Genomic DNA, 14,285 nt, shown 5'->3' on the forward strand with positions numbered 1-14,285 from the left:
GTGGCTAGGCACTAAAAGAAACGCTAAAATTCACTTTTCACTGACTAGGATCACTAAGGATATTAATTTTAACAAATGAATGCATTATCTCCTAAGATTTATGCTAGTCTCACATGCAACCTGCAGGGCTTAGTCTTCATAAATATATTGTGTTTTCTAGATTAGATTATAAATTAAACTAAGCTGTAAAAATAATATTTTATTGCTTGGGGAATAAATATTGCTAAGAAATAAAGAGGTCAAGGGAAGAGAACTACTGTTCACTGTGTCACCAACCTGTTCTGTTTGGAAGAGAACGGCAGAAATGTGTCATTATGTCAAACGTAAGCAATTCATAGGAAGAATACTTTTATTAAATTTTTTACTCCATAATCATTCTTGCTTGCTATCGAAGGTACACGTTTTAAGTTTTTTATTTTAGGTGTATCAGGAACCCAATAAATTTGTGGCAGTTGACCTATGCATGGCAAAATACATAAAATACATATTCCTTTGTCTCATAATAAATAAACCTGTAGCATAATAAAGAATAGTGCAAACTACCATTGAAAAAGTTGTATAAATAAAACAACTCATTACAAATCAGGAATATTTTGTTCTAATAAGTTTACAATACATAAATTATCCCCCCAAAGTTAATACCTTATCTTGCCTATTTGAAAGAGCTTTGAAAGTGAATAAGAAAATCAAATAAACTTTTAAATGTAGAATTATTTTATATTCAAGTTTTATGGTCTTTCTTTATAAAGGAGGGTCTGCATGTTTCATATTCACCGTAATAATGTGAAGACAACATTGAAAGGCTTTCAAAGTGACAGCACCATGCACTGTACTAGTAATATATCTAGAAACTATATATAATCTCATCAACACAATGCAAAAAAGACATGCAGGAAGAGTCCTGGTTTTCACATTACGTTGTTCATTCAAGTAAGCTTAAAAATATATTTTCCCATTTTTCTCTTTTTTTTTTTTTTAAATAAACCATGGATCATAAACAACAATCTTTCACCAAAATGTATAATATAATTCTTTGGTGTGTTTTGAACTCTTCCAGGAAAAAAAAGATGTCTGAAAATAAATTAATTCAACTGTACAAATAATAGTGTTCACATACAAGTTATTAACAATGACAAGACTACATCAACCACTCACAGCACACGAAACAAATTTCTACAAACCCTGGGGAGGGGGTGTCTTCAGGGTCTCTGAGGATAAATTAGTGCTCTTTAGTATATTTGTATGATGTTTATGATGGACTACATTTTGCACACGATGTGTTGTACCAACCAAAAATAAATTGACTAAGAGTTATTGTCCTAGGTCCTTGACCTTTTTTATCCTAGTTTGACAGCTCTGGCAAAGGTCACGCATTCATCAGTGTTTGCTAGTAACTATAAACCTTTTAAAAATTTTAATATGTATAGCAACTCCCTCCCCTCTTTTAATGTAAATCATATACATCACACACTGTCATTTCCAAATGGTACAGAGTTCAGTGTGCTCAGTGCTCAGGTGGAAGAAAATGCATTAAAATGCACTTTCAGGCATCAAAAAATAAAGGCTTTTTAAAAGGTTGATACAAGAGTATAAAAGTGGTTAGCCTATTTTAAAAACAACAGCTTTCAAAAAAAAAAAAAAAAAAAGGCATGTTGCCAACATCACACCTTAGACCTGCCTGGTAATTCTGGCATCCCAAAGAACTTATGATCTAAAACATAATCTCTTTATTACACAAGAAGTTTGGACACAGTAAAGAGGCAGCATCTGCGATTTCAGATTTAAAATAAAACAGGAAAAAGAAAGCACTTGAATTTCTTCTATTTTATAAAATATCACAGTTTCACAGTTGTCTATTGCAGCAGCTTTTTCTTCTCTCCACTTTTGTTTGAACAATCACAGTAGCACAATATATGGAGATGCACTAATGTTGCTGCATCTTTTTGTTAATCATACAAGCAGGATATTGAAGAAATAATCCTGTATAAAAATACTGTTTAGATGAGATCAGTAATAAAAGAGTGGAAATGAAAAATTACAAGCATCAGAACTTAAGAGGTTTTCATAAATATTTTTGGACACAGGTACAGTCCAAGATCTGGTGGCAATGCAGCAAGTGTGTGGTTTACAATCAAGAGGCCTTTGCAGAATTAGGGCCCAAAGAGGAGGTGAAGAGGCTTCAAAGGAGCCCGTGTTATGGTGTCAAAGGCATTCACGAGGCACTCTAGGAAATGCAGAGGGCCTGTTACTGTGTTGAGTTCTGACTTAATGCTCTTTCTCTCCCCTTTAAAAAAATATATTTATTGCATTGCAATGTGTATCTCAATTAACTAATCTCTCCTTTTTCTTGGTACAATTTGTTACCAGCCCTGTCCCCCTGCAACATATAAGTCCAGCTTTTTGTTGTTGTTGTTTTCTATTTTTGAAAAGCCCAAATATCTTAATTAAATTAATTAAATGTACAAACACCATAGGGTTTCATACTAAATAAATAGGGCTAATTAGACGTGGTGGCAAGTCTGAGTCACAGATTTGTCTCAGGCTCGCCATTGTCTCAGGTTAGGATATGGTCCAAGGATTCCCACTTATTATTAATAAATTCTAATGTATCGTCCGCACAACTTCAGAGTTCCCATACATCTCCTCGTCTTCAGACTCGGAAGTGGTTCCATTGCTAGAAGGTGTGTGGAGGTGGCTGGGGGCCCCACTGGCCTGGCAAACGTACCACTCATTGAGGTTGGTCACCTGAGGGGACAGAGTGCTAGAGCGACTCCTGCTTGGGTCCAGCACAGGGGACAAGGGGGCACCCACTGGAGTCCCCACTGATGAGTAACCAAGGGCTCCTGGAGAAGGTGGTGGGGACTTGCAGTGAATCTTCATGTGCTTCCTCAGAGAGCTCGGATGAGTGTAGGATTTGTCACAGCCTCGAATCTTGCAATAGTAGGGCTTGTCACTGGTGTGGACATGGGAATGTTTCTTTCGATCACTGCTGTTGGCAAACTTCCTGTCACAGCCATCAAATTCACATTTGAAAGGCTTTTCTCCTGCAACAAAACATAGGAAAGGTTAACAATTGCTTTTCAGAGACCTCTCATTTGAGAGAGGAATCTTGGAGAAGAAATCAGGATACATTTTCCCACTCTCTAGAAGACCAACTCCCAGCCTAATTCCTATTACTAATTCCTATGTTCCAGGATGCAACAGGGAAGGAATACTTCAGGGATGGGCCTGGTGACCACTGGCCTGGAGGCCCTCCTTGGACCTGGGGTTGTGAGAGGCTAGATGTCAGCCCCTGCAGTGTTATAGGGGTCGGGGGAGAATGCCTAAAGCATGGTCCAGGATGTAACACTGAAACCTAACCAAGACCCCAATACCCGTTTCATCACTCCCCTCAGGCTCTGTACATACAAAAATACAAAACAAATGATGATAAAATACTTCTAATACCACAGCTTGGGAGAAGAATATAAGAAAAAGAAAACTGAACACATACACTAAATTGAAAGTAAACTGGGAGTGGTATAGTAAAGTTATTACAAGGGCATTTTGTTTCAGTGTTCCTCCACATTCCACTGATGGAAAAGGAAGGGAAATAAAACAAAATCCCGCTCTCGTCAGAAATAAAGGCACCTGTGAAACACACACTCCAACCACTAGATTTTTTTACAAGCCTAACTGGGCAGAGAATAGGCCATTGGTCTCTTCCTTCTACCAGCTTTCCTCACAACTTGCAGGGCAATTAAGAGCCTAGCGGAACAGAGCCTTAACAAACATTAATAACACAAGCCTCAGCCAGAACCTGGCATTTACCTGATGCCATAAGTAAACTTATTCTAACAGCTTTCTACATTGCTTAATAGTTAAAAAAAAAAAAAGGACTATTTACCAGAGTCTTTAAAAATTCTGTAGATGAGCTCCTTTAAGCTACTCTAACCACCCCAGGAACACAATACCTTTAAACACAAGGGCCTTAGTCCCGGAAGTGGAAATGCTCAACAAGACAATTAGAAATTCAGCCATACTACCTACACCTTGGTATTAAAGAGCAAAAAAAGAAGACAGCAGGTTGACAGTATGAATTTTCCTTCTGATCTTAGTATCTATGAACTTGATGTATCTGAGTCCATAATCGAACAAGTCACCTCATACATTACTGTATGGGTATTTTCCTCATATTTAAATGTTTTAAAAAATAAAGCTGGATTTCTCCACATTACAGAAGTTACTGATGACACACAAATGACCTTTCCTTAGTTTTGGGTAATTTGTTTTTAAAAAGATCTAGTTTAGTGTGTGTAACTTATTGTAGTAAATTTTCTTAATATCTTCATACAAATATTTCAGTGTAATTTTGTTATTGTAAATTTCTGCTTAATAACTGCTTCAATGCCAGAGTATGTTAGCACAGCTCAAAGCATTCAGATGCTTGGAATATAACTTACCCAACCTGAAAATTTTGTTTAAAAATAAAATTTGATACTATTCACATATACCTCCTACACTGATCTATAGGGGCGGAAACACAACATAAACACAATGATAATCACAACCTTCAAAAATTCTGTAGATGAGCTGCAACAAAGTTAACTGATTTTTATCGCAACGTTGGTTATTTGTCCTGGTTTCTATATTTTACTTGAAGTTAGAGATAACACTAATTTACCGTTATTCAAAAAAAATTATAATGTTTCTTCAATATGAATATTTAAGTAGTTTTATTCATCCTATGCAAATGTGCAATATTGTTTTTTTATAATTTTCCTGTTTCAGTACAAGCTACATATCCTGGGCTGTGAAGAAATAAACAGCTTGAACATTGCTGGCTCCACCACTGCACATGATAAAGAGAAGCAATTAAACCCAGTAAAGGGGAGATATGCAGTGCAAAGAAAGGTAGAAAATTAGGAATAAAAAAGTGTAATTAAAAAATAGCAAAAAAAGGGGGAGGTGACAGAATTGAGTATTCAGGGGGACTGAGGAGACAGTAAGCAAATTCTACCTAACTAGAAAGGGTGAGACCCCGGTGTTTACATTTCAGATTCTGACATAGGGGTCACGTCAATTTAACAACTTACAGAGTTTTAAAGAGTAATGGAAGCTAGGTGTGGGCAACAATCAGTTCCTACCAGTTCCCCCTCCAGAGAGAACTCCAGTCTGGCCCAGAGAAGGTTATAAAAGGAATCAAGGGCACGTGGGTCAGGAAATGGGCCTTGGGGAGTGGCGGGGGATTATTCCCTTTGATCATTCTGTTCCGGGGGGATCCCGGATAACCCCCAAAAGAGAGAGCGGTGTGGTAGGGAGGTGATTCCAGGATGGTTCCTCTCTGCCCACAATATTCAATGGCTAATGGGTCCAGGGACCGCCAAAAACACCAGGCGCGGGTTTGAGTATGAACAAGAGATGCTTGCATCCCTCCCCGAGGGACCCCAAGAGTGATAGGCCCAACCGGCCACCACAGCCCGGCGTTAATGCAACCAAGCGCACAACGTGAAACCAGAAAACAAAACGGCCCTGGGTCCCCTAGGCGCCCCAGGTCTCTGCACCTCACCCCACTCCCAAGCACGCGCGCACGCCCCCTCCTGGGGGGCAGCGGTCCAGGGCGGCCGGAGGCTCGGGGTCCCATAGGGGCCCGAGGGCGGGGACCCAGGTCAGCTTCCGCGCCATCAGTTTTCAGTTCCTTGCTTTACCCGGAGGAAAGTGCCCTCGGCTCCGGGCAGCTTCCCGTCCTGCGAAGAGAAGGTCCACTCCACCTCCGAGGCCTAGAAAGGTGGAAGGGCCGAGGCCGCAGGATCCGCTTTTAGGGGCTCCCTTTGGGGAGGTTTTCACCTCCCGCGCCCGGCGCGCCCCTTCACGGCCCCAGGTCCCTGCTAGATAGGGAAGTACTGGGCACAGGGGTAAGCAGCAGGTTTAGTGGGTCAGGGGAGTTTTACGAGAGCCCTGCGGGAAGTTTCCTTTAGGAAAAATCATTAAGCTGACGGATCCGATTAGAAAAGAACTAGGCAGGCAAACGGAGCTCCGGGGAAAACGTGCTCCCGGCCCATCATCCGCTAGCTCACACGAGGCCTGTCAGGTGTCCTAGACTGGAGCGAGGCCCGGGGCTCCCGCCTTCGGGCCACCGGTTCCTCTCGCAGATCCCCGGAATGCCCTCGGTCCCCGCCGCTGGCCAGGCGTTGGGGCCCACGCCCTGCGGCTGCCTCCTCGCCGCCGCAGCCGATAAATCAGCCAAGTAATTACTGAATGTAAACTCCAGTTACTTAAGTATCCTCCGAGGAGTAATATTGTCTGTCCTTATAAATCCCGACTGCGGTAGCGCTCATCAGCGCTTCCGCCCAATGCTCTTGTCCGTTCAAAGAGAACACACGACCCATAGAGGCCATCCCACCGCCCCGCGACGCAGCTGCCTTCACCTGGGGCCTTTGCACCCCCAAAGGCAGGGCTTGGTGTGGGTGGGAGGGGTCCCCACGGCGCCCGGGGCTTCTCCTAAATTCTACAGGGGCGGGAGGAAGACCCCAAAGACCGTGGGAGGGTCTCCAGCTCCTTCAAGTAGAACCTTCTTTAAAAGGGCAGAAGCCAACTTCTCCAACACCTTTTAGGCACGTGTGATTAAGTGTGTGATGGCAATGTGTGTCGGCGCGCGTGCGAATATGGGCATGCATGAAGGTGTGTAAATGAGTAAGTGCGAGTGAGAGTGTAATGTGTAAGGTGAGTGTGTCGGGGCATATGGCTGTCCCAGCAGTGAGGAAGGGAGGTTGTATAAGGGAATATGGGTGTGTGAAGTCTGTGATGTGTGTGCACGTGAAGGTGTACGTGTGGGTGTGAAACAGTGGGTCAGTGTGAGTTGGGGGAGGTGTCTGTGGGCCCCGTTCCTTTAGTATTTTGCACCCCACCCCGAAAGGAAAGGTCCCCCTCCCCTCCTGAGGAGGCCACACGGAGCTGGGCCTGGTGGACTCAATACGGCAGCAAATCCCACACGCCCCTCGCACGCACGCTTTTGCGAGCGAGCGTCCGCATGGGGCCTGCCACCGGGTGAGTAGGAAAAAGGCTTCAGGGCGGCTTCGGCTGCAGCTCCCTTTTTCCCATCGCCCTCCCTAAGTTCCCGGGGCCGGACGGATGGGGGCTGCCGACCGTCCTGGGCGCCTTCCTGCTCCGGTTGCTGCTGCTTCTGCTCCGGGGCTGCGGCGGCGGCGGTTGGAGCGCGTTGCCGGTCCCGGCGGAGGGGCTGCGGGAGCGCTGGAGACTCCAACGCGTGGGAACCCAGCGCGGGGCCTGTGTGTGCTATCGAATTACTTATTCATAGAAAAAAAGGGGGGGGAGAGAAAAAAAAGAAGTCACATGTCCGGGTTATACGTATGCGAAGAGAAGCAGCAGAAGGAGGGAAAAATTAAGGCGAGCAGGAGAAGGAGGAAGAGAAGCAGCGGCGGAAGCGGCGGCGGCGCGGGAGGCGGCGGCGGCGGCGCGGCCGGGGACAGACACCCACCTGTATGAGTGCGCTTATGGATCTTGAGGTTCTCGGAGCGCGCGAAGACCTTGCCGCAGCCCGGGAAGGGGCAGGGGAAGGGCTTCTCGCCCGTGTGCACGCGGATGTGGTTGATGAGCTTGTATTTGGCCTTAAAGGGCTTGCCCTCGCGTGGACAGTCCTCCCAGAAGCAGATGTGGCTGCTTTGCTCGGGGCCGCCCACGTGCTCCACCGTGACGTGATTCACCAGCTCGTGCATGGTGCCGAAAGTTTTGGAGCAGGGCTTGGCGCCGCCGGCCGGGGGCGGGGGCGGCGGCGGCGGCGGCCCGGCCAGCTCCTCAGGGTCGATCCATTTGCAGATGAGCTCCTGCTTGATTGGCTGCCGCATATAGCGCAGGAAGGCCCCAGCCGCTCCTGGGAGGTGGGGGTGGTGCTGGTGCGGGTGCTGCGCGGGCGCCGGCGGCGGCGGCGGCGCCGGGGGCGGCGCGTGGTGCTGCAGGTGGGGTCCCGGCCCGGCCGCCGCGGCGGCAGCTGCCGCTGCCAGATTCAGGTTTAAGTTCACTGCTCCGTAGCCGTGCAGGGCAGCGGCTGCAGCGGCCGCTACCGCCCCGTAGTGCGCATCCCCGGAGCGCGGCGCGAAGGGCGGCTCAGCGCGGCCGTACAGCTCAGCCGCCGCGGCTGCTGCCGCCGCCGCCAACCCCAGGCGCATCTGGCCGTTGAGCGGGTGCGGGTGGCCGCCGGGAGCTCCCGGCGTGTCGTGCAGCGCGGGGAAGAGCGCTGGGCCCCCGCCGCCGCTTCCGTCCGGGCCCGCGTAGGTGCCGCTGGCCGAGATGAACATGCCGGAGGAGTGGGAAGGCGGGGCCAGGTGCTGGGGGGAGACGGTGCCCGACCGCTGCTCCCCTCCGAGCGGGGCCCCGTGCATGGCCGCCGCGGGGGCCGTGGCGGAAAGGTCCCTCCGGAGGACGAAGTCCCTGCTGTGGCCTTTGCCGCTGCTGCCGCCGCCGCCACTGTTGGTGGTGGTGTAGCCCGAGAGGGCAGGAGGAGGAGAAGGAGGGGGAGGGGTAAGGGGTGAAAGGGAGGGAGGAAGAGGAGGGGCTGGGGGCGGGGGCGCGGAGGGCAGCGTGCTGCCGCCGTCCGCGCCGCCAGGATAGGTGTGGGCTCCGGGGTGCGCGACCGAGGCTGCAGAGCGGGCGGCGGCCGCGGGAGCCTCAGGCTTTCCCGTGAGTGCCTGGGAAGGAGGGCTGAGGCCGAGCGTGCTGGCCTGGGCCATGTGCTCGGGTCCGAGCGTAGTGATGGCCACGCCGGGGTCAGCACCCAGGTCCCGGGGTCGGAGGTGCGTGGCTGTGGCCCGGAGTTGGGAGTGGGCTGGCGGGCTGGCCAGCGCTGGGAAGCCTGTCATATTCTGAAGAGGCCTGGCTTGAGCCGTTGCCAAATCCACTAATCTCAGCGCTGGCAGGTTCCTCTTGCTCAAAGGGGGCTCCATCAGAACTACACAATCAGACCCATAGACCCTCACTGGGGGTACTTTCCCCCCCTCTGCCCGCCTCCAAAAACACGTATATATTAAGCACTCTTTAACTTCTTTGTCCTGGCCTCCTAACTCTGCTTATTCCCGTTCCCACTCTGTCCTCCAGCGATTGGCAGAACGAACATCACATTTGAGCTGCACAGTGGGACCGAGATTTTGGAAATGGCACGGGTGGGATTGGAGAGAGCTGCGTGATTGGCAGCAGCCGCGGCTGCCCGATTGGCTCTCTTTCAGGCCCTTGGCCCAGCGGGGATCCGCCCCGGTGTTCGAGGCCGCCTTTGCTTTCGCTTCGCGCCCCCTCTTTCCCTGGAACCCTGCGTCCCCGCCTCCCCGGGGATGCCCAAGTTGCACTTGCAGAAAGTTTGCGCTGGGCGCGCGCGCGCAGATCTCTGAGTTTCCCTGACGCTTCTTGCAGAGAGCGTGCGCCGGCACGCGGCCGGAGGGCGCCGGGTGGCTTAGGGCTGGTGACCCCCCCGGGGACAAAAGGCGGGGGGAGGAGCCCCAACTTCAAATACCTCCGCTTCACCTCACGCAGCGTCCCTTCCAACATCCAAATACTTTCTACCTCCTCCCTTGGAAGAGCCTTAGGTAGTTCTCAGAAGGAGGAGGGTGAGCAGATGTTCGCCCGTCATCGTACTTGTAGAGGTGATGTTAGAAATTTCTTATTTGGGAAGGATTCCCAATCTGCCAAACGCTCACGTAGGGCTCAGAGACTGGAGACCGAATGAGGAAGGATATTAAAAGACCTATTGGTTGCAAAACAATTTGAGTGATTTGGCTCCGCAAAACAAGTGAAGTCAAAATAAATCTTTCCCAAAAGGACCCGTTTTACCTCGACATTTTAGCTCATGAAGTCCTTTTCAACATGCTTCAAAAGAGTTGGCTCGAAGTGTAATCTCACTGCTCATCGGTTCTAGATCTGCCACTTCCAATTAGATCTACCGGGGGGAAATCCTCGGGCAAGGATTCTAACTTTTGCCTCTGGCAGATAACAGTGGCAGGGCAGGCCAAACATCATCTCTCTAGAGGAAAGCGGCTAAATAAACGTATCCTTTAAGCAGAATTTCTCCTTCCGGTCCAGAGCGCACTCACATATGTACCTCAGTTCCTTCGAAAGGACCACAAATTAGAATTGATTCAAGAAAATATTTTTAAATCAAGCAACATCTTCACTATTTAAGAACAGAATAAATAATCTTTTACCATGTTATCATTTTCTAATAAACTGATCTTGCAGGAGAGATGTCTTATTTTAAGACTATGAAAACTGGCTTTAACAAAAGCGCTCGAATCCCATATCTTGTTTTGCCATCAAATCAGTTTAAAAGGTGAAATAGGTTCCTGCGTCACTTTTTGGGGAGTACTGTGGCATCCCCCAAAAGTTTACAGTTCTTAATGCCCTACAGTGTCACGTCTGCTTTTCAAAATGAAGCATCTTAAATGTTTGTGATGTTCCACAGATGCTCAAAATTTAAAGCCAGGGCTTTTAATTTTAATTTTGCTGTTCTGCATAAAATTATTTGTAAAAAAGTTATAATGAGTGAAGTGTGATTTTTTTTTTTTCTTTTGGGGTCTAAAACATGTTGCCAGCTTAATTCGTTTTCAGTCCCAGTAAAAACAGACTGCATAAAGCCATCGTCTGGAAAGAGGTAAGATATATTTTTCAAAAAAACTGATTCGATAGCCCCATTTACTTGGTGTGAACAATGTTTAACAGGGAACTTCCCTGTGAGCCAGGGAAATGTCATTTCTCTTATAAAACTGACAACCAAACAAAGAAAACAATACAATCAAATTTCAAATGGGGTTTTTCTTTAAGTTTCAATGAAATTCAAATACGGGGAAATAAAGGCACTAATGTAAACACAACGAAAAAATTTTAATAAATAACAGTGACAAAATCCACATCTGTATTTGAAGAGGACATGTCCTTTCACAATCTTCTTTTCAAAGACTTAAAATATCTCAAGCCAACCAGGCAAAAGTGGGGTGAAGCTGGTGCCATCTCTACGGATGTTTTATGAAGAAACCATCATATTTGCAATTTTCACCTCCATCTCCATTTCCTCTCAGAATATGTCAAATGAGTTATCTTTATTTGAATTTCTTGACAATGAGTATCAGTACTTCCATCATGGCAGCTTTGCGTTCAATCCTGCAGGTTATAAGTAAAAAGAAAACAAACCAAAAAAATAAATAAAGAAGGAAGAAAATAAACACAATCTAGCCTTTAATATGGACTGTTGAGCATTTTTATTGTGCAATAAAATGGGTACCTCCACCCCCTTCAAAATAGCTTTTCCTCAAAATTATAACTGCTTTGTTTTATTGAATTGCTGAAATTTAATGGTTTAATGAGTGAAGGCATGAAGGAAAGGCTGTAAAAATGTGAATAATGGTGCAGCAGAGCCATGCGGAATCTGGAACCCGCCTCCTTGTACAACTCTTGTTAAACACAGCGTGATATGTATCTGTCATCGATTTAATATGTCTTAATTCAAATATAGCTCCTTGATCAATTTCTTTTTATAGAAGCCTTAAAAAAGAAAAGACTTTCTTAGGAAATAACAGAGATTTGGGTGGCGATTAGAAAGAGGGATTTTTGCAAAGTGCTTTTAATGAATATTTGCAAATTTGTGACCAAACCCAGACCCTAAAAAGATAATTGACTCAGGTAAATCGACTTGAGATGCTAATTCTTGAAAGCAAGAACTGGGAGCAAAATTTCAATCAACACCAATAAGCCGCCGATAAACCTCCTGCCAATTAAACCTGAGAAAAGGCCTAGCTAGATGGTCATCAGGAAGGCTCGCAGTGGATTTCCGGCATTGCCATTCTTTATAAAAGAGCTTTTTATTTTGTAGACACGCTTTTTGTTATTGTGATGACCCGCCTGACCCCAGGTGCGCTGTTTCTTTTTCAGGCCATTTGGAAGCCAAATCAAATCTCCTTAACATCCCGAGTTTCTAAGGACCCAATAACTGTGTCACACTTTCTAACTAAACACCAACGATTTCCAGGGCTTTGAAGAAAATGATACTAGTTTAAAAAAAGTAAAACGGGGCTATGGAAGTCGTTATGGTAGTTCCCCTTCTGTGGATTTAGCTCCATATTTTCGTGGTAGCGCAGGTCGTCAGGGCGGACCCTCAAAACTCTTGCCCTAGTCTGCGCTTTTGCAGCAGAGGTGCTTGTGTGGGGGCAGCAACCTGGCAATTCATGGAAATTGCCTTTCTGGAGTTAACAGGTGCTCTTGGGGGAAGCATCGATTTCCAGACTTCACCTTTGCACCCCGAACTCTAACCTCCTCCCAGCTACCAAACAAAGGCGCGACGAGGTTGGGAGGTACAGTAAACGCCGAGCTGGCCTGAACCCCGGGGCCACGCCGCGCTCTCTGGAGATGCCCAGGCTGGTGCTAACGACTTCCCGCTGCGTGGAGGGGGACTGCGGCTCCTCGGTGCCCTCCGTTCGTCACTGAACACAGCCAAGTTTCCTTGCTATGGGTGTGGGCAATTAATAAACTCTAAGGGAAGTGAATTGGACATTTCCTGGCTTTTGAGCCTTCGTCTGATTGTGTCTGCAGGCGGGGGGAGGGGGTAAGCTGAGGACGGTGAGGTGGATAAGAAAGGAGCTGAGGACCCACCCAGCTGCCTTTTATTGCCCTTGGAATTGCTTTACGGCTCGGTCGTCCCGAGTGGTTTCTGCGAGGGCGGCCTCCTTGCAGAAGGGCTGTGTGCCCGGCGGATTTGGAGCGCCAAGTGCCATTTGGGCCGCGCCAGAGGCGGGTTCAACGGCGAACACGGTGCCCCAATTTACCCGAGGGATCCAAGGACTTTGAAGCCCAGCCCAAGGGCACCAGTGGGTGCTCAACTGGGAGGAGGCTTACTAGCAGACATTGAAAAAAAAGAGGGGATACATTCGAGAACTATCTAAAGCCAAGGTGAAGTGGGCAAAAGGCCCACAGCTGCATTTTATTTGAGCTTTGTCACAGCCGGAAGTGATGAGGAGTTTGGGTGCAAGGGATTCTCCCAAATCAGGCTCGCCAGGCGTCTAGGCTGTGAAATTCCCGGCCGCCTGCACTCGGCAGGGACCAAATCCCCACCCTCCCGCCCTCACCACTAGCGTTCTGACCCTGTGGGAGCTACGACCCGGCCCAAAGGCCTTGAGTGCTCTGAAGCGCCGCGGCCCTCTGAGCGCCCGTAGAAGTGTTGCGTCTCTTCTCCTCGCTGAGCTCGCGCTGAACCCTCAGGCCCCACGGATACCAATGGGGCTAAGAGTAACCAAAAATGTGCTTTTTGCTATTTTTGCTAAAGTTTGTGATCTCTGTCCCATGTACATTGAATTAATGAGGATTTTGTTGTTGCTGTTGCTGTTGTTGTTTAAGCAGAAGATTGGTACTGTGTGGCCTTGACTGAAACTTTGGATTTCTTGGGTTTGGGGTTTGTTGGTTTGTTTGTTTGTTTGTAGTAGATAGCCAAGAACTGGATGTATCCCATGTGCACCTAACTTGAGTGGTTAAAAGCCCTTGAAAAATTATGGCTCTCTTTACTTCCCCACTACTAAAAAATAAGCAGAGTAAAATTGGCCTGTCATCAAATAATCTCATTTGGTTATCAATCATTTTTACCTTCAGAGATGTGGGTAGTTGCAGAATAGCCTGTGATCCACATTTGAACATTAGGATTGGTAATTTCTTAGGCAATGCCTAATTGTTATGTTTTTAAATGTGTTTATAAGGTCAAAACAGGAACCACAAAGCTCCCTTATGTGTTCACGGTTCATATAACCACCCGATATTATTTACATTGGCTCCAGGATGTCTTCTCCCCTTCATTCTTTCTCCTTTAGGATGTTTTTGGATGGGGGATAAAGGAGGAACAGAGGTGGTGTGGTAGGTTTTCTTAAATCTCAAATTTTGTGGGTAGTCCCCCCCTTCACACCCCTTCCATATATATACTTCAATATTTGAAAAATCTGTTGAGATAAATCAAATAATGACACGTTGATGGATTTACTTGTGTAAGCAATATGGTTGACATATGGCATTGTTATTTATGAATGACAGCATAAATTGTATTACAAAGTCTATTGCAATAATACTGCAGTTTATTGGAAAGCTGCTTGCCTGTCACTGGTATTCAACTTCTTTGGATGTAGTTCGCCTGGGAGCCCAAAGGATAATGGTCCTCAAAATAATTAAACATATTCACGTAAGCTAATGCTTCCTGTTTTTCCGTTTGTTTTGCAGTAGTAGACACACTCCCATCAGGAAAGAGGAGACAAAGTAAGGATGAGTTTCTTCCT

The 14,285-nt window shown here is 47.1% G+C and overlaps 1 protein-coding gene across 1 annotated transcript; it reads right to left on the reverse strand.

Annotated features, from left to right (window-relative positions):
• Positions 1 to 331: 331 nt before the first annotated feature.
• ZIC5 (Zic family member 5) lies at positions 332 to 9,290 on the reverse strand. The gene is made up of 2 exons (XM_019754215.2): positions 7,478 to 9,290; positions 332 to 3,044 (listed from the first exon to the last, which is right to left on the reverse strand). Exons 1-2 carry the CDS (start codon positions 8,937 to 8,939, stop codon positions 2,602 to 2,604), a joined length of 1,905 nt encoding a protein of 634 aa, XP_019609774.2. The 5' UTR covers positions 8,940 to 9,290; the 3' UTR covers positions 332 to 2,601.
• Between the last annotated feature and the right edge of the window lie 4,995 nt (positions 9,291 to 14,285).

The sequence above is a fragment of the Rhinolophus sinicus genome, linkage group LG04 (genome assembly GCF_036562045.2).
Source record: "Rhinolophus sinicus isolate RSC01 linkage group LG04, ASM3656204v1, whole genome shotgun sequence".
Taxonomy (NCBI): Eukaryota; Metazoa; Chordata; class Mammalia; order Chiroptera; family Rhinolophidae; genus Rhinolophus; species Rhinolophus sinicus.